Here is a 25,352-nt window from a genome sequence, read left to right as displayed (position 1 = left end):
CGTTGCTAAGGACTATACTTTATAGTTGTGAGTTCTTCCGGTTTGACTCAGACAAGCAGACGGCCCAGTTGTGGCTAACCACTGGGCCGCAACAATCATCGAGCTGATAGCAGGAAAGATCGGTAGAATTAATGAATTCAATAGCCTTTTCAAAGACTTTCAGAACTGTTTCCATCTTGTACGAGTCTATGTTTATGGAATAAACATAACGTTTCAAGGAAATGTACCACGTTTCCAGTGTGTCGATTCTTCTGATTACGGATGTATTAACGGGGGAGACAGCATGTGACAGCCAGTAAGATGAGTAAGAGATAACAAACACAACGCAGACTTCACGGAACCACAGAGAGATTAAAGGCTGAAACACGAGAATCCAATAGGACTGAGAGCGGGGGATGCAAACAGGCTGAAAAAGCTGGTCAGGAAGGCCAGTAACGTAGTGGGGGTGGAGCTAGACTCTCTAGCGGTGATGGCGGAGAGGAGGAGCCTTGCTAAGCTCCACGCTATCATGGACAACCCCTCCCACCCACTATACAGGGACTTGGCCGTTAGAAGGAGCACGTTCAGTGTTAGACCAAGACTCCCAATATGCACTTGGGCACACTGAACACTGAACGGCACAGGAAGTTCTTTATTCCAACAGCATTCAGACTATATAACGCCTCACTGTGCCTCACTGCCTCACTGAGCACAGAGTAACAGTACAAACTCTGGCATATCTTCCTGGACTTTTTACCTTTTACAGTACATCGACATTTACATTTTCTTTTTATTCTTTACTGTACATTTTACTGTATATTTTTGGCTGTATATTTTAGAATGTATATACATATTTTAGAATGTATATCTCTGACTGTATTTTTATTCTTATTTGTGATTTGTTTGACTACCTAAATGTTTATTGTGAGCGATGTGTAGTGCTGAATTTCCCTTGGGGATCAATAAAGTACTTCTATTCTATTCTATTCTAAATCTGCGGTGTTCACTTTCGACTCTTTAAATTATTGTATTTAGATTGAGATGCCATTGAAGTAACGTGAACAGTTCAAACTCGCTCCAAGGTATCTCGCATATGTTAAAAAGTTATAAAGTTTGCAGAAAGTATGCAATTAAATAATAGTTATAGAAAAGTTTGGTAGGAGCTCCGCTCAACACGTCCTACTCCATTGCTGGCTCACTAGCGCCCCAGGGCCAAACCATTTAAAACATGTTGGCATAATGATAATAATAATAATAATAATATACTTTATTTGTATAGCACCTTTCATGCAAGAATTGTGTGAAGAAGAAGAAGTGCTTCACAGCAGCAAAAAAAGACACATAAAGTGCAGACATATAAAAATCACATAGTTTTTCACATCAGAATCCAACATCCCAATATAGGTTGTTTAAGGTTTGATTCTATGGCAGTTGTCTCCAATCTATTAACAGTCTCACAAGCAAATAAACATTTCTATTGATATTTTGAATGAATATAATTGACCACAGAGCTGTTGGGTTTAATATGCTGTGTGTTGGTTTTTCTTTTAGGTGTGTCCAGGTTCTCCTCCTGGTGTCTGGGTTTGCAGCACTGACATGATCATCTCCATGCCCACTGCCTATGGTTAGATCCACATTCATTCTCATCTTTTTTTCTTTTATTTACCCTTTATTTAACCAGGGTAATCACATTGATATTTCCATTTCTTGTTCAAGTGGGCTCTGGCCAAGAAGGCAGCATACAGATAATTATCACATAAAACAACATTAAAACACACAAATACTAAAAAGTCAAAACGATTTCATATTTTACTGAAAAAGACAACATTTAAAACATGAGCACTCCATGGCAAGCAGGTGTCCAATTATTTCTTTAAAATTATAAATTCTAATAAGGGAATCTAGTCTAGCTTCAAATATTTTTGTAATAGTTTCCAAGACAATGGAGCAGCATAGCTGAACGCATGTTCCCAAAATTCAGTTCTGACAGTGGGAACATGATACTCTTCTTTTCTTTTTATCTACTTTTTCTCCCCCTTTTTTCTGTATTTTTCTCCCATCCCAATTTTAGTCGTTATGCCAATTCCCTTCCCTCCCTTCCTAGTCATTGCATGCATTTGCCCCCCACTTGCCGGTCTAGGGAGGGTTGAAGACTATCACATGTCTCCTCCGATACATGCGGAGTCAGCCAGCCGCTTCTTTTCACCTGACAGCGAGGACTCTCACTGGGGAAGTGTAACGTGTGGGAGGATCACACTACCTCACCCAGATCCCTTCCTCGCTGAGCAGGCGCCCCGACCGACCTGTAGGAGTCGCTGTTTCCAACGACCAGGACCCACCCCACCGGCTTCCCACCTGCTGACACTGCCGATTGTGTCAGTATGGATGACCGACCAAGCCGGAGGTACCACAGCAGCTGGATTCGATCCCACTGTCTCTGCGGTGGTAGGCAGACGCTTAGTCCGCTGCGCTACCCGGCCGCCTACATGATACTCTTCTTAAAGTGTGATATCTACAAAGATGCTTTAACTGCCTATAACAAAACTATCCGCCTAGCAAGGAAGGACTACTTCTCTAAAATGATCACAAAAAACTAAAAAAAAATAAACAATCCCCACTACCACAATTAGAGTTTACCCAAACCAAAAGCCCTGGGTAGACAAATCCGTCCGCGAAGCTCTGAAGGCGCGCACCTCAGCCTACAACGCCGGGCTTGTGGCAGGTAACATGAATGACCACAAGGTGGTGAGATACAACGTTAGGAGGGCAGTAATAGAAGCAAAAAAGCGCTACAGGGATAAAAATGAACTTCAATATGAACAGGCTGACTCTAGAGCTATGTGGCAGGGCCTCAGATCGATGACAGATTACAAAGGCACCTCCCTCAAACTGAACAGTGACATCTCCTTAGCAAATGATCTCAATACCTTCTATGCAAGGTTTGAGGCTGGGAATAACAGCACCAGCCTACAAACCACTGCAATAGAGGGGGGGGGTGCGCTGCTGATGGAGACTCAGTGTTCAGGATAACGGAACATGAGGTGAGGAGGACCTTTTAAGAAAGTGAATATCAGGAAGGCAGCAGGACCGGACGGTATACCCCCGGCCGCGTCCTAAAAGTCTGTGCCGACCAACTGGCCCCGGTATTCACTGACATATTTAACCTGTCCTTAGAACAGGCTGTCATCCCCACCTGTCTGAAGTAGTCCACCATTATCCCTGTACCCAAAAAATCCAAGCCTGCTTGCCTCAACGACTACCGCCCTGTAGCTCTCACCTCCATAGCCATGAAGTGCTTTGAGAAGCTAGTGAAGGGCTACATCTGCTCCTCCCTCCCCATCAACCTGGACCCCCTGCAATTTGCATACCGCCCCAACAGGTCCACAGAGGACGCCATAGCATCACACCTGGACAAGAGGCAGGGGAACTATGTGAGAATGCTGTTCATCGACTACAGCTCAGCATTCAATACCATAGTCCCCTCCAAACTCATAGCCAAGCTCAGGGACCTGGGCTTGAACTATGACCTCTGCCAGTGGGTCTTGGACTTCCTGACGGGTAGACCCCAGGTGGTAAGAGCAGGCAACTGCACCTCCTCATCCATCACGCTCAACATAGGGGCCCCCCAGGGCTGTGTTCTGAGTCCCCTCCTCTACTCCCTGTACACACATGACTGTGTGGCACAGCGGAACAACAACACAATCATCAAATTTGCTGATGACACAGTAGTGGTGGGCCTGATCTCTGCAAACGACGAGAGGGCCTACCTGGAGGAGGTTAAGGTTCTAGCGGGATGGTGTCAAGAGAACAGCCTCTCCCTGAACATCAGCAAAACAAAGGAGATGATTGTGGACTTTAGGAGGTCGGGGGTCAGGGACTACAGCCCCCTTGAGAGAGTGAACAGTTTTAAGTACCTCGGAGTCCACATATCCGAGGACTTGACATGGACCACACACATTGACAGTGTTATCAAGAAGGCACGACAACGCCTCTACTTCCTTAGGCGCTTAAGGAAGTAACGTGAGTCAGAAGATCCTCAAGAACTTCTACTCATGCACAATAGAGAGCATCCTGACTGGCAATATCACCTCCTGGTTTGGGAATAGCACTGCACAAGACCGCAGCAGACTACAAAGAGTGGCCCGTTCAGCCGAACGCACAATTGGAGGGGAGCTTCCCACTCTCCAAGGCATTTACAACAAGCGGTGCATGGGCAAGGCTAAGAGAATAATCAAAGACTCCAGCCACCCAAACAACTGCCTCTTTGAACTGCTGTGGTCAGGCAAGCGATACCGGAGTCTCATGGCAAGCACAGAGAGACTCAGAAGGAGCTTCTATCCCCAGGCCATCAGGATGCTCAATGAACAATGATTGCTCAATGAACAATGATTGAACAATGAACAATAACAGGCCAGCAACACACCCACAGCACACACACACTCACTTTAAATAAACAACACACTGTAGCACCCACTTTATCACACTTTACACTTTTACACTTTACACTTTATATTTATATTATTGGTAAGGGAATTGCACATCTCTCATTCCTTATTGCACCTCACCACCACAACGGTGGCACCACAAGCTAAGCTATACCTCACCATTTTTGTACCAGATGTACATACTGTATATAGAGGTATACTGAATAATTGTTGTTTACACTTGTGTTTACTTGACTTCTTGACGTTCTATTTACTTATTATACTTATTTATACTATCTTATTATTATCTAGCACACTCTCAGGAGCGAAACAGAAAGAAACATTTCATGCAAAGTATTCTGTATTTGTATGACAAATAATAAAGAAACTTGAACTTGATCATGATATTCTAATCAATCGTCTTGAAAGGTTTGTTGGTTTCTCGGACTGTATTGAATCAGGGGGAGGGAGCTCTATGTTAGACTAAGAGGCCATATGTCTGAGAAACATGACAACATGAAATAACACTCATATTCACCACGGTATAAAACGGGAACGTATGGATGGAAATTATTTTTATTTTTTTGCATCTTGACCGGAAGAAACCCAGTGTCAAATGACTATAGTATTGAATCCATGGCTATAATATAGATTTAGCTCTACAAACAAGGTGACGGATTACATTGGTTTAATGGGTGGCATGAGGCTATGCTCTTCCCGGAAGGGGCGTGGCACCCAATGTGTTAAGGCCCTCCTCCTTACATACAAAGCCCTAAATGGACAGGGACCAAACTACATTGCCAACACTAATATAATAAATTGCATGTCAGCAAGAACGCTGTGATCATCAATTTCTGGCTATTAGAGGCTCCCAGAAATAGTCAAAAGAAGATTGGTGATGCAGCCTTTGTCAACTACGCCCCAATACTATGGAAAACATCAGGGAAGCCAACTTGCTAGATATCTTCAAAAGATAGCTTAAAACCCATCTCTTTACTCAGGCATTTAAGTGAGATATCAGGGAGGGTAACTCTTCAAATGTAAATTAGTTTGAATAGGTTTAATGTTTTGGATAATGCCATAACCCATTAACTCAGTGCTTCTCAAACTTTTTCTGTCAGGTCCCCCTTTGGCGGACCAAAATATTTTGCCCCCCCCCCCTCGCCCCAACAAAATAGTCATGAAATGGGCCATGTTTAAATTTATTGAAATAACACCAATATCGTGACCTTTCAAATTGACAACACCTTTCCTCGCGAGAGCCACCTTGCCTCGCTGTGAAACGGCACTGCAGAATGGTCAGCTCCCATCTCCTCACACAGCGCAGAGAACAGGCGCGCTTTCAGGGGTCGGGTTTTGATGAAATTTACCACGTTTATAACTTCTGTCAAAACCTCATTCAGTTCAGGGCTAAGCTGTCTTGACGCTGGCGCCTCTGTGAATTTACAGTGCGTCCATTGCGCGTTTGGCGAGACCCCCTTGATGAGCGCCTGTAGCCCCCTCCTTTTCCCTGTCATGGCCTGCGCACCGTCACAGCAAAAGCCCACACAGTTCTCCCATTTCAGTCCATGTTCTGTCAGGTGACTGTCGCTCTGTTTTTGACATATTTGCAAAACAGCAGATCTTCACTCAGTGACTGGGAATTTACAAAGCGAACATAGGAAATAAGCAAACAGTCTTTGTTACAAAGGGTCAGATTAAACCGAATATATGTATTTATTGATTGATATATATTGCATAATATTTATATATCGTTTGATATCCCTTGTATATTCTTTGTACATATACACGGAATGTCCCTTTAACCTAGTAGTTACACAGACCATAATATTTCATTCTCCTATTGGATGGCGTGCCACCAGCGCCAGTGCCGAGCCCCTAGAGCCGACTTCAAAGCTACCGACAGGGCTTGTCTCAACATGCCCGCTCTTGCCCAGGGATACGGCGACAGAAATGAGATAGGCACTATTTGTTCCCCGTACATATAAATATGGCGCAGGCGAATACAGGACCCCCCTTTCAGTTCGAGTTGGAGTTCAGTCTTGTTCAGTTCAGTTACCAAGTAAAGCCTCACCCACTATGCAACGTGCGGCAGAGTAGGGCTCGTATTGCCCCAAAATAGAGTCGTGTTATCCTAATACGTTTGTTCAACGTATCGTTCGCTCCTTACTAGTAAAAGCCTTCATTACGAGTCAAAGACCACGTGGAGTGAGTAATTGTGCGTCTAAATAGAGCACTTATAGCCGCGTGCGAATAAGGATAGTAACGTCAAGTTCAACTGTGAACTACCGCGCACCGGAGGATTTACACCGGCGACAGCAGAGCCCTTTCCGGCAGGATTATTATTATTCTTCATTGCTTTGACTGTGGCTGCTGGAGCAGAGAACCGTCTACCACGCTGCTGTGTGGGATCTACCGTGAGGACATCATTCGAGCCCGTCTCAAGGAGAGACTCCACGGCTTCACCTGTGCGGCGCGCACCCTGGGATTACAGCTGCCGTTTTCATCCGCTGCTCCAGGGAGTAAGATCGCCCCCCGAGCAGGGCTTGTTGAAGTCCCTGTGGAACCCATTGACTTTGCATAGAGCATTGCCTCCCCCTGCTGGCTTACAACCGGTAGTACCCCCCCTTCCAGTATCTTCCCTGAGTACCATAGATATAATTGGACATTCATTATTGATTTGCCTGCATAATTCCTTTGCCTTATAAGCGCAATTAAAGTAAAGTATATTATGTAATAATATCTTTGATGTAATAAATATTCTAAACGAGTACTTTGTGTGGAAACCGTATCATTGTGGAGGAGTTCTCATCTGATATACTTGTGTACGGTATGGCCAGTAATGTACATAAGACGGTAGTGGTTTAATGATACCATACTTGATTAATACAGTCAGGGAATTGTACCCCTCAGTTACAGTCTTTATTGCTGTCAGTCTTTGACAAGGCAACACGCATGTCATCCTCAAGGCTCAACTTGGCCCTATATTTCGTTTTCAGAGCTGTCATGGATGAAAAGCCAGCTTCACACAGATATGTGGTGCTGAATGGTATCAACACCTTAACTGCTGCATCATGAGATACTTGGTATTCAGCACCAGACTCTGAAACTAGCTCTCCAGGTGGTATCAGATGACATTTCAATGAGTTCTTCCAAGAGTTTGGATGGAGATGTGTCAGGAAGCTTTGTCTCAATGTTGTCTGTAAAACATTTTTTATCCAGAGTAACTTGGTGATCCTTTTCTGTGTTTTATTAAATAATGATTTTCAGATTTTGAGAAATGGTCAAACTTATCCAAATATGGTATTTTCATGGAGAACAGTGCAGCTGCAACAGATAGTACTTTAGTGATAATTTTCTGTAATCCAAAAAAATTTAAATAATTAATTTAAATTTTTAAATCTCAAGGCCCCCCCTGTCATGCCTCTGTGCCCCCCCTGGGGCCGCGCCCCACACTTTGAGAAACACTGGAATGGATCAATAGTCTGTTCACTATTTTTACTATGCACTTCCTGCCAATTTCATGGATTTTATGTGCACTTCATGCCAATTTCATGCACTTCTCACTATTGACTCTTTTATTACTGTATGTCTATCAGTGACAACCAAACCGTAAACAAAGATGTTTGCAAACCCATCGTGTGTTATGTATTATAGCTATGGAGACAATAGTATGGCTCATTTGACAGGCATTGTTCATAGTCCATCACTGACTAATCAGTTCATTTCTACATACTGTAGTTTGTGCGCTATTACACGCTAAACATCGCCCCTTTCCAAAATAATCCAGTCTTTTTTCATAGATCGCGAGATATGACTCGTTATATGCAATATTCCCAAATCTGGTTGATCGCCTGAAACCCCAAATACTCTCAAATCAAAGGTATATACCATGTACATTATGTGTCTTCACAAAATCATCAAGGGGGGGGGGGGTCGTTTTAACTAGAAACTGCGATCGTGTTTGTCGAGCATGTTTTACATCCGGTAAAACACGACACTGTGATCGGTACAGAAGTATGTTTTATGTTAAAAAAAATACCAGCAGGTTACCTAAGATAGACCTTACCTCAGTCAGAAAGTACTCCAAAATGAATAAATCCCAGTCGATCCCATGGCGATCGCAATTACTTGTGTATATTGGGCATGGATACCATACGGGAAAGAATAGCTCTGAGGCACCAAATCTTCCACCGATTGCTATGTTGCGATCCACTCCTAGGTGGAAACAGCCGGAGTGGATCACAAGACAAGTGATATCCCCAGTTCTCAGTTCAAAAGGTAGGCGATACTGCCACCTGGTGAGATTCGATCGTCATTGCAATTCCAACGTAGGCAGATGAGACAGGGAGACATAGGGAGCTCTGGCTGAGTGTATAGAACGGGGAACAAAGGAAAAATATCAAAGGATCAAAACCTGAGAATTCTCGGGTATGACGCTCAGCGCATGGCGGCAAAACCCGACTTTTCTCGGGTATGGCGCAGAAAGAGTTAAGATGTTAGATCCTAATATGAAAAATTATGTGATTTAATGTTCTCTGCTTCCTAAATTTTACATCTGTACTTTATGCCTATGTCTTTTTGTCTTTTGTTATTATTATTATTATTATTATTATTATTATTATTATTATTATTATTATTATTATTATTATTATTATTATTATTATTATTATTATTATAAGAATCAAATACTGGGGTGTGATTCCAAAAAGCAGTTTTTGCCTGGTTTTCATTGTTAAATAATTCATACATACAGACCACTTAGCCTATACTTTCTTGAGATTGGTAATGAGTCTGAGTTTATAATGGGGGGGGTTACAAGGTCAGTAAGTAGACGCCATAGACGTCTATACACCATTAAGATGCTATAGAATCGGATAACATTTTTATGCAGAGTAATCATTTAAAAACATAATACATCCAGAGCTTTTAGGAAGGGGCAGAAGGGGCTTCCAAAATGAATGCTGTTGTTTACATGTTGCCTGCATGTATCCCCTCCCTACTTTCCATTTCCCCACATGCAATACACCTGATTGGATAAATGACATGCTGGTGCTCTAGTGTGATATCTAGTGTTATCTATACGCAGGGGTTCTCAACCTTTCTGCTGCCAAGGCACCCCTGTGTTCAATAAAATATTCCAGGGCACCCCTACATACGATAAAGACTTTTCCGGTCCTGTCTTTTTTGCTACAATGATGACAAAAGTGCTTGCTTTCAAAATAATGTTTATTTAAGAAACCGGGAAACACATTTGTGTGTATATGCAGGCTATATAATGCATTATTAACAGGTGTTTCAGGTCTAAATGGCTTAGTACTGTTGACATTACACTGCTTGTAGTAGTAAATCAAATAGCATATTTCTTTAAATAAAATTACAGAAAATTATCAGTAAAGTGCTATCTGTTGCAGCTGCACACTTTTCCATAAAAATAGCATATTTGGATAAGTGTGACCATTTCTCAAAAACTGAAAATCATGTATTTTTTTTTAAATACAGAAAAGGATCACTAAAGTGCTATCTGTTGCAGCTGCACTGTTCTCCATAAAAATAGCATATTTTGATTTCAGAGCTGTCATGTGAATTTACAGTGCGTCCATTGCGCGTTTGGCGAGACCCCCTTGATGAGCGCATTTTCTTACATTTTTGTAACTTTTCTTGAGAAATTAGCCCACCATCAAACAATGTGTAATTATTGTACCATGATCCATGCTACTGTAGTTGCTCTTAAAATAGGAATGTGTGTTCCAGTACATTTCAATTAGCGTAGGTAGACACCCTGTCAACCCCATACGAGGCATGCAGATGTACAGGTTGTGTGCACATTTCAAAGAGAAGAGTCCCTGACCAGTCCAAACTCCAGGGCAGAATAGTTATTGGGCTATAAAAACTTGCCCTGATGAAGAAAGGTTTTATAGTCTGATACAGGCCTATATTCCTTATTCTTATGTCACAAGCCACCATCCAGGAAACTATGACAATACAACTTTTTCAGCTCTGAAGTAGAATCATTATATTGTTATATCTCATACTGGATTCAGTGTCTTGCTTTGTATATTGGACTGCTCTGGCACCAATAGGCACCCATTGAAAGAATTATACTCAATGCACTCACTGACCAGGACCTCTTAATCTCCCTCCCAAAGCTACTTTTACACAGGAAAAAACTATAGGGAAAACAGGCAAGACACTTTGCCAGTATTAATATAACTAGGGTTATAAATTATAATACATAACCTTCATTATATCTCCTATTGGCTTTACCTATTGGACAAATGGGTGAAGCTAGTGCGAAGCCCTGATCAGTATTCACCCTGTTGGCCCTTAAAAAGATCAAAGTAGAGGAATAAACAACTCGTATTTCTGATAGCAAGTAGAAAACCTGCCATGAACCAAACTAACATGTCAAGAGGAGATGGCTTATAATTCATAACCAGTATTAATATAACTAGGTTTATAATTCATAACCTGTATTAATATAACTAGGGTTATAATTCATAACCAGTATTAACACATTGGGTGCCACGCCTTTTTCGGGCCCCATATATTCACTGCCACGCTTTAAGATAGGAGTCTGTCACCTTGTTTGTAGAGCTATAACTATATTCTATATTATAGCTATGGATACAATACTATGGTAATTTGACAGTGACTTTCTTCCGGTCAAGATGCAAAAAAGAGATAATTTACCATGCATACATTCACACGTTATACCGTGGTGAATATAAGTATGTTTTTAGATGGGTCTGGGGTAGGGATGTCCGATATTATTGGCCTACCGATATTATCGGCCGATATTGGCATTAAAATGTGATATTGGAAATGATCTGTATCTGTTTTAAAAGAAAAAAATCTTTATTTTTTATTATTATTATTATTATTTTTATTTAACCTTTATTTACCCAGGCAAGCAAGAACACATTCTGATTTGGCTGGACTGGGCAGGATGGTAACATTGGGCAATGCCCTCCACCCAACATTGGTCTCCTACCCTCTAGTGGTCGTCCGCAGACGGTGCAGGCCAGCACAGTAAACATGTTGACGAACGTATTAACTATGATTAATAGTGTGATTAATGTGGTGTCATGGTGTGTACTGTTGTTGACGTTCCCTTCCCTTGTGTGATTTGGTGTACTGTTTGGGTTGTTATGAGTTGCTTTTGTGTTTGTCATTGACTGGTGTCTAGGTTGTTGTGTTTCTGTGTTGGCCAGGTGTTTCTAATTGTTAATTAGTTGGGGTATTTAGGTGTCTGTCTGTCCTCCCTTCCTTGTGGCGACATTCCTCCTGTCTCCTTCCCCGTTTCCTGTCCACGGCGTATTGTGCTGTCATCCTATAGTAAGTGTTAGTGTTTGTTGTTTTGTTGAGTAGGTTGTTAAGTAGTTTCTGTATGTTCTTTGTATTGCACTGGATTCTACAGTAAACTCCCTCTCCAAGCTTCAATCCTCGTCTCTGCCTCCTCCATACCTTTCGCTTTCTGCAAAACTGTATTCTACCTACCTCCATCGTAACAGTAATGTTAATTACCTGAAATTATTCCGTTTTTTGGGGGGGGGGGAACCCTGCATATATCGGTATCGGTTGATATCGGTATCGGAAATGAAGAGTTGGACTATATCGGTATCGGTAAAAAAGCCAATATCGAGCATCCCTAGTCTGGGGTCATTCGTGAAATGCTGAGGAATAGCCTTATGCATGTATTATACTATAACCGTTGCCGTTTCTTGCCTGGACCCGCTATTATTCTCAAATCAAATCTATATCATAGGTATTATGTTTCATCATGAATGCATGAATGGGGGGGGGGGGGTCGTTTTTTGATGCTTTGATCGCCACCAACGGCATACGTTGTGGACTAACGTTACACACACACGTTCGGATCGAGGTGAAGACATGCTTGGATCAATGCAAGATTGATATCATATAGCCCTTACCTTGACTAGGATGTACCCCAAAAAGAATATTCCAATTATCTGATCGCAATTCCAAGTATTGATGTCCATTGTGTCGCCAACATAATCCACCACACATCATGCATCGGGAGCATTTGATTCTTCTCAATCCGACCAGAAAAAAAAACGACCCGGAGACATTAGATCGACGCACAGGCCAAGATACAAGGTTTGATACCGCCGTCTAGCTGGATGCGGCCGGTATTGCACTTTGGCTACCTCAGACTCATTCCTATGGTAACAACAGGCTCCCTGGATGGATAATGAATAAAAATATCGAAAAAAAAAAAGGAAAAAATACCCAGAAACGTATTAACACGTGTTTGGCACTCAACGGTTGGGGCCCAGAAACGTATTAACACGTGATTGGCACCCAAAGTGTTAATATAACTAGGGTTATAATTCATAACCTTCGTTATTGTCAGGAAGAAACGGAAGCATATAAGCTGTCGGGAAAAGAGAAAAAACATGTACTGGAACAGGAGAGACGCACATCTTGGACTTAGTCAAAAATAAATAATCTGCCATACAATTTGAATCTAAAAAGCATATGATTCGTTAGACAGTAGGTGCCCAGTCAGTCAACATGATGCCAATAAAGGCGTATCTCCCCACGGCTCAAGTTTTAATTAAATAACGCTGTAAAGGAGACCCTTGTGGTTCCATTGAGCCCATTTTTATTCAAATATCTTGAGGTGAGACGTTGGTACTGCTTTAACATGTCCATTTTGTCCTGTCAACATTGTTCTTAACTTTGGAGCAATATTTTATTTAATTTTTTTATTATCTTTTTCCCCCCTCCTTTTGCCTATTTTTCTCCCATCCCACTGTTAGTCGTTATGCCAATTCCCAACCCCATTCCTGGTTGTTGCGCACTCCCCCCTACTGTTGGTCCGGGAGGCCGGAGACTGTCACATGCTTTCCGCCGACACATGTGCAGCCAGCCGGCAGCCAGCCTGGCAGCGCAGATCCTCACCGGGAGAGTGTAACGTGTGGAAGGTCACACTACCTCCCTCCAGATCCTACCCTCGCTGTGCAGGCGCACCAACCAACCTGTAGGAGTCGCTGTCCACAACGTCCGATCCCCACCCATCAGCTTTCCCACCCCTAACATTGCCAATTGTGTTAGTATGAACGACCAGCCAAGCTGATAGCAATGCGGAGAGCTGGGCTCGAACCCAGCGTCTCCTGCATTGGTGGCGAGCGCCTTGCCCACTACACCACCTAGCCACCCCATTAGGGTATTGTCTTAATGTATTGTCTGCTTCTCTCTGTTAGTGATGTAATGGGTTAGGGTCTTGTCTTAATGTCTTGTCTGGTTCTCTCTGTTAGTGATGTCATGGGAGAGCTTCTCTGGAGTCCGGGTAGTGGCACTGCCTGGTGATGTTTCCTATGCAACCAACCATGGAGTTTACCTCACTGATGAGCAGGTCAGTTAAACCAGTATAATACAGACACACCTGTAATGATATTGTGCTGATTGCATGATAATGTCTATGACATTATTTGACAATTTAATATTGGAGATTAGATTAGATTAAAATGGCTGTCATCATACAGCACAAGTACAGTGCAACGAAAAGAAGTTGGCATTTAATCAGTGTGCAAAGGTAACAGTAAAGTGCAATAACAATATACAATGTAGAAGTGATTAAACTGGAATATACATAATGAGTACTACTGAGTAATAATGCTAATCTGATGTATGTTCAGTGCTACAGGTATAAATACACAATGGGGTTGGTACAGAGTTCAGAGAGATGACAGCTGAGAGGAAGAAGCTTGACTTGGAACAATGATTCCAAGATGGGGACGTTGTAGACAGCAAACCCACCTGTAACGGTAGCCATATTTCTTACTTACCATTGATGACGTTGATGGGTAGAATCCTTTCTCAGTGCTCTCCAAACATCCCCATCTTTTTATTTGTGAAGTTTTGAAGAGTTTACCTACAGTACCCTTAAAAGTTATGACATGGCTAATTCATCATGTAGTTAGTAGTATCCATCTAATGTAAGCTACTGTACATTAAAATGACATTAATATTTTATCATAGCATTGGTTGGTCTCTTTATTACAATCATAGGCTGGATGGTTCATAGTTTACCTTTCATTTAACCACTACATCCTTGATACTTTGTTTGTGGTCTACAGGGGAGAGTCAGGGACATCATCTACAGAGGAACAAGGGAGAAGATTCTTCAAGCTGCTCAGCCTGATGGGAAAGTTCCACTGGTAAATGACACATTTTATTAACCACGCCTTTCACCTAGAATGCATCAGTGCCCATGGCATACATATACATACTGTATATATACACATACTAGTGGTTTAAAAAAAATATACATATATTTATTATTGATCGGCACATTATCACGTCACTAATTTTGTGACACATTGATATATTACAATTACAATAACAAAAACATTATGTGACTCAAAACCGTGTAGGTCAGGTTGTTAAGGATTCTTCAGAAAATCCCAAAATGCTGCACAATTCAGAAATAGGTCGAAATGGAGATATTTGCAATTTTGAGTGCTTTGAAATGTTCTCTATCTGTTTCCTTATTTGCAAAACGTAATACAACTTGTAAATGTGTTAATTATTGTTAGATAGTGTGGCTGTATTATTTCCCACGCTATGTGAAAACACTACAGTTTTGTCGGAGGGGAGTGGCTAAGTACTTACGGTTTCAAGTGTCGGAGACTGAGACGGGCAGAGATGACCGCTCACACCAAATCCATTCCGAGACAACAGACATGGACCCAGTACTTTGTTGGCGGTGTGAAAATATGCCGACAAACATTAACCTCTTAAGCCCTAGCCATATTTTCTGAAAATTCACCTAAAAGTACATACCCAAGTAAATGGAAGATTGCTCCACTTCTACAAGGTCCATTTGCATGTCCATGTTATCAAGGGACATCTATGGAACTCAGGAAATGTATTCCCAGTGTCAGAAATATTGTGTCTGTTACTATGAGTAAATTGTAATGAACCAAAGGAGAATATAAATTATTATTATTATAAAGAAAGAAATGTATCTTTGACGGTGACCAGACATGTAAAATTGCCACTGAGCTCATTCAGCACCTTCTTGAGATCAAGTGTACAACAAATCTAAGCAAATTATGCATGTTACTGATTGCTGCTAAAACTGCTGAAACCATTAATGTCACAATTAAACATTGAAATATTGATGACTGTTCTGCACCACCTCCAGCTTGATCATATTTTACTTTGTTGAGGCACAAAGAGAAACCCTATTTATGCAGTTGCGCTATTAACCCACTAGGGTACTCTAAAACTATACATTATGTAAAACAAGCATCGTTTTGTAGAAATTCATAATAGAGGTTATTTCTAATTCTGTTACATAAACAACAAAATACTGCTATTTCCACAGCTTACTTACAGCGTCATGCCCTGCCTGTTCACTCTACCAAGGCGCTACCCGTCGTCTCTAAACCAAGCAGATGCACATAGTTTATCACACACATAATGCAGCTGGTTTTAAAGGGTTAACACCATTACATTAAGAATAGGTTTTATATGGTTAACACCATTACATTAAGAATAGGTTTTAAAGGGTTAATGTAATGGTGTTCACCCTATAAAACCTATTCTTAATGTAATGGCATGAACCCTTTGAAACCTATTCTTAATGTAATGGTGTTAACCCTATAAAACATTCTTAATGTAATGGCATGAACCCTTTGAAACCTATTGTGGGACGACAGTGGCTCTGGAGGTAGAGCAGTCCTCTGGCAATCCGCAGGTTCCCGGTTCGATTCCCGCTCCTCCCAGGCAGCGTGTCGATGTGTGAGCAAGACACTTAACCCCTAATAACTCCCGATGAACAGGTTGGCACCTTGCATGGTTGCTTCCACCGTCGGTGTGTGAATGTGTGAGTGAATGGGTAAAATGTGAGTAACAAATTGTAAAGCGCTTTGGATAAAAGCGCTATATAAAAAAACAGCCATTTACGGTACCTATTCTTAATGTAATGGCGTTAAAACCCTTTGAAACCATTACATTAAGAATAGGTTCTGTTTGCACATGGATCTGCATGACAGCCCTGTCGGGATGTAGTGGCTGAGTGATATTTAGTTTGTATTATTCATTATCCACAGGTATCAGGGCCAGTGTTCTTCTCCAGGTCTGTGTCAGAGCGACTCCTTCAGACACACGTCACTCCTCCTCTGGACGGCTGCACATACCTGGGAATGGACTCTGGGGCTCCGCCACTTCAGGTAGCAGGGCTCACAACACATGACTGTACTGCCCTTGAATGGACTCGGGGGCCTCGCCACTTCAGGTAGCAGGGCTCACAACACATGACTTTACTGCCCTTGCAGAGCTAGACAGATAGCTAACTATATGTTTTCACCCAATAAAGACAAGGTCTGACTTTTCTTGTGCACCTTTACTGGAGAAGCACACTGTGAAACTGAAAATACAAGCAGAGACAGATGGATACAACCATCCATGTTACAATTAGCAATTTGTACAAAGATACATTCTAAACAGAAATAAGAAATACGTATGTCACCACAAAGAAAGTGTGATTCCTGTATACAGGTGATTAAACTGAGTATAAAATATATAAATTAGTACTACTGGGTGTAGTGCTAATCAGATGTATGTACAGAGTTGTAACATTAATATGTACAGTGATAAAGACAGTATGGTAGTAGTCATACTGGCCAGCAGCGTAGGTTAGGGATATGTACAGATATAGTATCTATCAGTCAGAGTTCAGAGTTTATATGGTATTGGGGGAGGGGGGTGTCTGAATCTGCTTGAGGTGGAGCAGAGGTTCCTGTAGCGTCTCCTGGAGGCAGAGGAGGCCAAACAGACCATGGATGAGGTGTCCTTGACAATGCTGCATGCCTGCCTCAGACACCGTGGATAGACTCAATAGACGTATGTGGAATATTTAAACCTCTTTATGGTCAGGCATATTTTAATATTACAAGGCTAAAGAGTACAGTTCATCAATTCATAGGTATAATGTTGTGGCTTGAACCCCAAAAATAAACCCCAGAACAATAAAAATCTAAACTGTACAACAACAAAAAGAAAATAAGAATGAAGAAAGGAGAAAATGTTAAATCCTCCATACCTACCTCAGTGGTTCCCAAACCTTTTCAATCAGGCCCCTCTTTGGTAATTGGAAATATTTTCGGGCCCCACCTAACCTGGTTCCCACCTAGTACCGGTATTTAGGCTTCTGAATGTGCTCTGTATAAAGAATAACCCATGACAGTCAGTTAATTTTTGTTGACATTGGCGTTTATCAGTTTTGGTAGGCTAAATTAATAATATTATTAATTTTTTTGCAGTACCTCCGCGCCCCACACTTTGGGAACCACTGTGATATGTCCATCCGAACAAACAACCAATGAGTGGGATCTGGTTGATTAACCGAGCCCACATCCTCATCCATTTACAATCTTAAAAAATAACATATTATATACGACCAACATCTCCGGCAATATCTAATATAGCACCGTCCCAACTGAGCGTCCACCAACCTACTAGAGCTCTCTTAGGATAATCAAAACGGTGGTCCTTTCCATTCGATTCTCGTGGTGTTGTCATCTTTCGTTCGATAAAGAAATTCACTCCCGACTTATCTTCAACAGTTGGTGAAAAAGTGGGAGCTACAAAGCTAAGCGACTTTCTCCATTGAACGCTCGGCAAACCATGACCATTTGACCCAGGCCTGTCTGTAGGATTAAAACCATATTCATAGCACCTAATGCTAGGTTATGACACTTGTGCATGCATGTTTCAACAATGGGGAGTCAGTCAGATAAGTACATTCGGTATTGTAGGCCAGCTCTCCAGGTCTGCAGGCCCTCATTTATCAATGGTGCGTACGCACAGATATGTGCATAACCCGTGCATACGATCATTTCTAAGCAAAGTGTGGGACTTATCAATTTGAATGTGTGCTTGACTTTGTGCGTATATCTCTACGCACAGCTCAGACCGTGCGTACCTGGCGCCCAGCGGTAGAATCTGAAGACTGCAAAGCGGAAATAAGCTTTTGTGCATTAGTTTGACTGACGTGTTCGGTATGACCCGTAATTCATTATAGTTAATTGTAAAATAGCAACAGTAGTGTAATTATTGTCAAACCCTATAAATAGCATTTGGAATAGGTCTTTCTTTCCGAATGAATGCAGCATGGTTTATATATAGCGTTATCGGAGGGGTGCACTGACTGCGCTCCGCGGGGAATTGTTTTCAGAGATAGGACAGTCTATTTGCAGAGAGAACATAATATTATAGAGTCCGCTACCCGAGACACATTCTTCTTGATTTGTACCGCAAATTGGGACCCAAATTAAGTGTGGAACAAAACGCACATGCCATCCCCATGCACATTCAAGTCCTCTCCACCCTCTGGTATTTTGCCACCGGCACGGTCCATCGTGATATATTGGAAATGGATCGAGCAATAGACTGTTACTGTACCACCCATGTAGCTGTCAAAGCTCCATCACAAATTATGTGAATAGAAAGGGATTCCACTCAGTCAATGTTGCGATGTGCATTTGGCTGATACATGTCGTTGCTGGTGACCGGGAGGAAGGCACGCATTGTATTGAATTAAATTGTAATGTTATTACTGGGGTATCTGTAATTAAAATATCGCTTAAATGCAGGTGGTTGGGGTTATCCACTGAAGCCATAGTTAATGACTCTGACCAACCCAACGAACGACCCAACAGGAGTGCAATTATAACGGGCTCACGCGCGAACAAGAGCCCTTTAGAGCGCAGTTGGCCTGCTTGTTTGGCACAGGGGGGGCAGACGCAGACCACCCACCTCCAAACACGATTTAAATATTGTTTAAAATAAAAAGTGAAATACTATTATTTTGTGTGTCGTGTTTCCAAATAAGATTGGTCACAACGAAATGCTTTCTACTTCAATTTGTTGGTTAGAATAGATGACCGTTGAAACTTCACTGAGACTAACACAGTCTATTTGTGCACTCCCGCATAGACGTGATGGAATTCAAGTTCGCGTTTTTATTGATCACATAGGCAGGCTACACATGGCGTATAGGCAGGCTATACATGGCAGTGAGATTCATTGTTCTTGTATGCTCTCGTATTATTGTTATAGTATATGCTATTGTCAAGAAAGGAAGTACATTATTTTCAATCGTGGCTTTAATTCGTAGCCGAGAAGCAGTCTAGTCCTAGCAGCTTCATTAATCCCGACCCGTCTCAGCCACAGCATAACTGAGACCGGCTATGGAAACAAATCATAAATAGGCTACTGTAAATAAAATAGCCTATAACATTATAAAGGATAGGCTATATAGCAGGGGTTCCCAACCTTTCTTCCCCAGAGCTCCACGATTCCTTGGAGACATATAGGAATATGATATGATATAAGGCAGGGGTCAGCAACCTTTTTGACATAGAGTGCCTGTTTGAAATATAGTTGTAACTAGTGTGCCTCAACAATATTCCATGCATCGTAATTTTTTTTTCTCATAATCAGGTATTTTGAATGATAATTTTTACATTATTACATCATTATTGTTATTATTAACAATATTATTATGATGGTTGTATCAACCCTAAATCTGAGTTGGGGGGGGGGGGGGGGGGGGGGATGCAATGCAGACAAACAGCTGCATACAATGCGACCATTTCACTCACATTTGCCCATTCATTTTTGGACACATCACACACCATCGGTGTGTGTACTGTACGTGTGCTGTCATAGCTCCACCTACAGGCCTAATGGAGAACACCAGGAGAACACCAGGATGTGAATGGAGGGTGAATGTGAGGTATGGTCATGTAAATAAGTTTTGATTGATCGCAAGACTACACTGTAAAAAAAAAATAATAATAAGTTACCAGAACTTTAAAATATTGAGTTCAGTTACTGTGCATTAAGGTTTTCAGTTTTCAATCCATAATAAGTTAACAGAAAAATAAGTACACAACCACATTATTTCAACCTAATAAAACTATGTTTATTGTCATTGTTTTAAGAACACAAGTTGACTTGGTAATACTCACATTTTGAGTAAAAAAATTGCTTTTAACATGTGCAATGTTCAATGAAATAGAAAAATAAATAATACATTTGTTGATTAATCCCACTGGTCACAATGGTGACCGTAATAATGTTTTTGTTATAAGGCTCTGCAATGTATGTATTTCCAGCTAAATTGAAATAATAAACAAATAAAGGGTCTCAATTAAATATGTGGTAGTAAAAAGAACCTGTGGGAGGATTTCAACAAGATAAATCCGACAACAGTGCAAAATATTTCACTATAATATTTCAATTTTTTTTTCTTTTTTTTGCTGCTGCCCCCTGTGCCTAAAATGCCCCTGCGTGCCTAGGGTTGCCTACCCCTGATATAAGGTATACTGGTCCGTCAGCAAGGAGATGGCCCACAGCGGATAGCCATTAAATGCCATTTGAGAATAGGCTATTAAGGCAAAACGACGGCCTATAGCCTATACATATTATTTAATGTTTGCATAAGCGTAAAGATACAACAGCTAGATTAATGATCAAGTTAGTTTACTGTATGCAGGCTTCGCAGGGCTGTGCCATGTGTTATATATGCGAAAGTTACTGTTGCATAATGTAGGCTATGCTATTATATATAATTTATATAGGCTACCTAATACCGACATCAAAATAGATTGTACCTCTACAAATCATATTAAACCATGCAGGTTCAATTGACGGAAAATCCGTCACGATTTGGAATCAAATTTGGATCCCAAAAAATGGATCCCAAACTTTAATCCCTGGGTATTAATCAAACTTTAAAAGAACGAAACGAAAAAAGGCATTCATATTCCAGCATGGTTATTAATGACACCAACGGAAAACAGTGGTTAATGGTCTTTATTAGTGTTTTGCGGTGCCCAGGCAGCAATGGTCTTTAGGAAGTTAATAGATATCATATCCGACATCACCGTGTACATGTCTGTCAGCCTGTTGCGTATTTCTCCCATAACACGCGTTCGCTCGGCTTAGTCCATTTTTCCACATTCCATGGGGGTGTTTCATTACCGTATATGGTTAATTACGGGCGGTTCAGTATGCAAATACTTAAAATCGTGCACGAGCGAGGAGCGTAGAACAAGTGGCATTTATCAACACGGAGTATTTGCAGGTGTGCGTAGGACCTGTGTACGCACGTTTGATAAATCCCGATTTTTCTGTGCATAGAGACATTCTAAATTCCATGCTTAGGAACAAAAATAGAACACTTTCTACGCATTATTGATAAATGAGGGCTTGATGACCATATTACAAAAGTCAGTGTTGATTCCTGTAACTTGGTTCTATTCTTTATGTATTAATGGGGTTTTGACTGAAGTTATTTTAAACACTGTTGGTCTGTCTCTCTGCAGATCTCTCTCTTCCTTGATGTGTTGAAGTGCCTCTGCTCAGACATGAGTGAGTCTGAGTTTATAAATGGTGAGAGGCCAGGCTGCAGTTCTCCTGTCGGCCCACAGGGGGTGATGGTGAGAAGCGCACGGACTGAGTTGTGGAGGATACTGCGAGGAACACCACTCAGTATGGGTATGATATCTGTCCTTAACTCTTCTGTTTCGATATCAGTGAGCTGTCATTTCGGTAACACTTGGGTTGATGGTCGTAAGACATTATAAGGCATCATAATCACATTGTAAGCACTTTATAATCGCATCAGAACATATATAATATAATCATTTTAAAGACCTTTTTTCTCTTCTGGGATGTACCCTGCTGGCTGAATAAACCATCTTTTATTTCTTTAACCTATTTTGGACTATATATATATAAACTGCTCAGACCACCAGTTCCGGTTACCTAGAGACATTGGGTACTGAACAACCCTTTGCTGTAGTCTAATACATAATACATACACTGGCTTTGGACTATTTCCATTTCCTGTCATACAGCACTAGGGATAAGGAATACTAAGTTCAGTTAACATTAGTAGTTCATGCCCGCTGCATTGAAATCCAAAACTGAGCGGGACCTTTTAGTTTGTTCAGCTGTGTCAGTCACATATCACATAACATTCTCCAGCATAGTTTGGAGTCTGCTGTTTGGGTGCATTACAGATTTAGTTTTGTAGAGATGGATTGAGCGGCGAGTGAGTGTGAGAATTGCGCTACTTGAGGTGTATGCGAAGTATATTTAAAGCGTACTACTGTATAATGCAGTCGCGTGTCGTTTGTTATTTCAGTGCATAATGTCGAGCCACAACGTTAATATTTCCTACACAGAGGGATGGACCTCCAGAGCGAAGTTACCAGACTGCCCACAACTAATTACACCAGAATGAGAGAAACAAATATTATTATTCAGACACGCCCCCTTATGAGTTACCTATAATGAACAAACAATTGATAATAGATAAGTATGTGTCCCTTATGCTTTCAGATAATGCATAAAATGCATTTTTCTACCAAATACTATTTGAATTGGCAATGGGATTTTCTCTCCCCACTGAACTGAACCAAAATCCGTGACTCCAACACTGTGAACTGGTGTGAACCGTTCCACCCCTAATATATATTGTATGTGTATCTACATATACACTGTATGTGTATGTGTGTATATGTATATATATATATATATATATATATTTATATATACATACATACACTCCCCTGGTTCTATCTCGGAACATCCTCTGTTCTAATGACATGTTTCTTTACAAGACCCTCATACGTATGTTATATTTCATATGGCTTTACGCTCTGCTCTATTGGAACTGTCCCTTTAATCATATGCTATCATGAAAACGTTCAACCACATGCATGCACCTACACCTGCCTGGCCACGCCCACATCCGCTCACATATAAGCGGGGCCATGGCCATACTACCAGCTCCTTCCCTACTTTCACCACCTGGAAGTACGTGCAGGGCACCTCTTCAAATCAGTGCTGAAGTAGTTAGTTAGTTAGTTATAGGAGCTGTGTTGGCATTGTCTTTTGTTTTTTCCTCTCTCACTAATTTACGGGAGAAAGAAAGAATAATGTCATCACCACCGGAGAGTCTAGAGGATTATTCTGACCTCCACCGGCGCTTCACATTCGGGCTTCCTCTGGGCGTAGTGGGGCTTTCCTGCTCCACGTTTGTAGCAGGCAGGTGAGCCTCAGCGGCGCCCAGAGGGGAGTGTGCGTCGCTGGGCAGTTCCCCCGCCAGCGTTGCTCTCCGGCTGTGCAGCTGGATACTATTGCCGCGGGAGGCAGGTCGCTGGTCCGACGGTCTCTCTGGTCTCTGTCTTGCGGCGCGGGCTCTCCGCCTCTGCTCGCTCGCGTCAATTAGCGGTGAGTGGCGGGGGCGGACGGTCTAAACGGATGTGTCAGTTGTGCGGGGTCGGCTGCTCAGGCCCCGCAGAACAGCCGGCTCCAGGCGAGGATTCCTCCGTTACCTCTCCAACGCGTCTGATGCAGCTACAGTAGCTAGCCGTTAGCCTGTAGCTAACCATTAGCCAGTAGCTAACCGTTGGCCTATAGCTAGCCGTTGGCCTGTAGCTAGCCGTTAGCTTGTAGCTAGCCGTTAGCCTGTAGCGTCCGATGGACAATTAGTTCTTGGGGAGTTCTTGTTTGACGCCCCACGAAGACGGAGCGCTCTCCCCTCGGGCAGAGTGTGCTTTGTTTTCCTGGGAGCCCCGTACTCCGAGTCTGGGTTCAAGTCCCACCTCCGAGACAGGATGCCCTACTGCCATCCACACTGGACAGAAAGAGAAAGTGAGTTGAGCCTCCCGCCGCGACGGATGCAAGCGAGACGGAGGAAAGTATGCAAGGGAGTTGCGTGTTTTTTGTCCCCGAGCTTAGGGCGGCAGCGGCCCGTACAAACGGGGCTCCGCTGCCGACACCACTGTATCTCTGGTAATGCCGTCCTGTGAGGGAGGCGAGCGTTGTCTGCCCTTTCTTTGGGCTAGGCAGTTGGCTATCTGGAGTGACCAGGCCTGCACTCCACCTTACGCAGCTTCAGTAGCTAGCCGTTAGCCTGTAGCTAGCCGTTAGCCTGTAGCTAGCCGTTAGCTTGTAGCTAGCCGTTAGCGATAGCCGCGGGGAGATAGCGGGCCCTGGACACTCTGATTCTGCGTCATCTCTGGCAGAAGATGTCGTCACGTGCACCACGGCCGGCCGCAGGATATGGGTGAAACGCCGGAGCAGGACTCCAGCCGTCGCCACTACTGGCCCCGCCAGCAAGAGGCCTTGTCAACGGGGAGACCACCATTGTTGCTGCCAGTCGTCCTGCGACCTGGGCGTACAGGTAAGACACATTACCCCCTGAACCTCGACCCCGCGGGATTAATAAATTGGCGGGGCCGGGTTCGTGGTGGAATCTGTTCGCTGGCGGAGTTGGCTAACCCCGACTCTGCGAGGTTCGTGACCCCATGAGATTGTGACATGGTGCACGGCATACCGAACACCCTTTCCGCCGGGATACTGTTCTTACAGTTAGCCCCTTAGGCGTGCCTGTCTAGTCCGCAGTGCTCCGGGCGCAGGTCGAGTTCTGCTCTTGTTAAGACCTGTCGGCCTGGATTGAGGGATCAACCTCCTTGGAGGGTTGTCTCCCCGGTGCGCCAGCTGGCCCCACGACATTGTGGGGGGAAAGCCTCCTTGGAGAGCTTCGGAGCGGGGTGCCAGGTGGAGAAGGGCCTTCACCTATTGTAGGCCCTGTCCGATACGCTGGCGATGTGGGGGGTGGTGTCACCAGTGACCGTCTGGTGGGGTCTTGATGCCGCGGCCTCGTTGACCTCGCCAGGCCCCTTTTTTGGGGGGTCCTGGCCCCCGGGATGTGGCCTGGGGCTGGGGCCTCCTCCGCGCCACGGGGTCTGGGCTTTTTGACCCCGACCCCCGCGATGTTGGGGGCTGTGACGTGGGGTTTTTGCTTCACGTCCGTTCCCTGGTGGCGTGCGGGATGCGGGACCGAGTAGTCGCGGGCCCTTCTAAACAAAGGTAAGTCCCACGGTCTGCTCA

At 42.8% G+C, this 25,352-nt stretch overlaps 1 protein-coding gene across 3 annotated transcripts in view; it reads left to right on the top strand.

Annotated features, from left to right (window-relative positions):
• fcsk (fucose kinase) overlaps positions 1 to 25,352 on the top strand; it is an 86,732-nt gene that overhangs the window by 23,748 nt on the left and 37,632 nt on the right. For all 3 annotated transcript variants that reach the window (XM_084334348.1, XM_084334347.1, XM_084334349.1), the window contains exons 5-9: positions 1,531 to 1,603; positions 13,688 to 13,785; positions 14,510 to 14,590; positions 16,490 to 16,609; positions 21,773 to 21,944. In XM_084334348.1, coding sequence (XP_084190474.1) covers positions 1,531 to 1,603; positions 13,688 to 13,785; positions 14,510 to 14,590; positions 16,490 to 16,609; positions 21,773 to 21,944 — 544 coding nt within the window. The remainder of the gene's footprint in view (positions 1 to 1,530; positions 1,604 to 13,687; positions 13,786 to 14,509; positions 14,591 to 16,489; positions 16,610 to 21,772; positions 21,945 to 25,352) is intronic.

The sequence above is a fragment of the Notolepis coatsorum genome, assembly GCF_963971535.1.
Source record: "Notolepis coatsorum genome assembly, chromosome: 18".
NCBI lineage: Eukaryota > Metazoa > Chordata > Actinopteri > Aulopiformes > Paralepididae > Notolepis > Notolepis coatsorum.
Note: the sequence above shows the minus strand (reverse complement) of the source record. Positions and strands in the feature narration are given on the sequence as shown.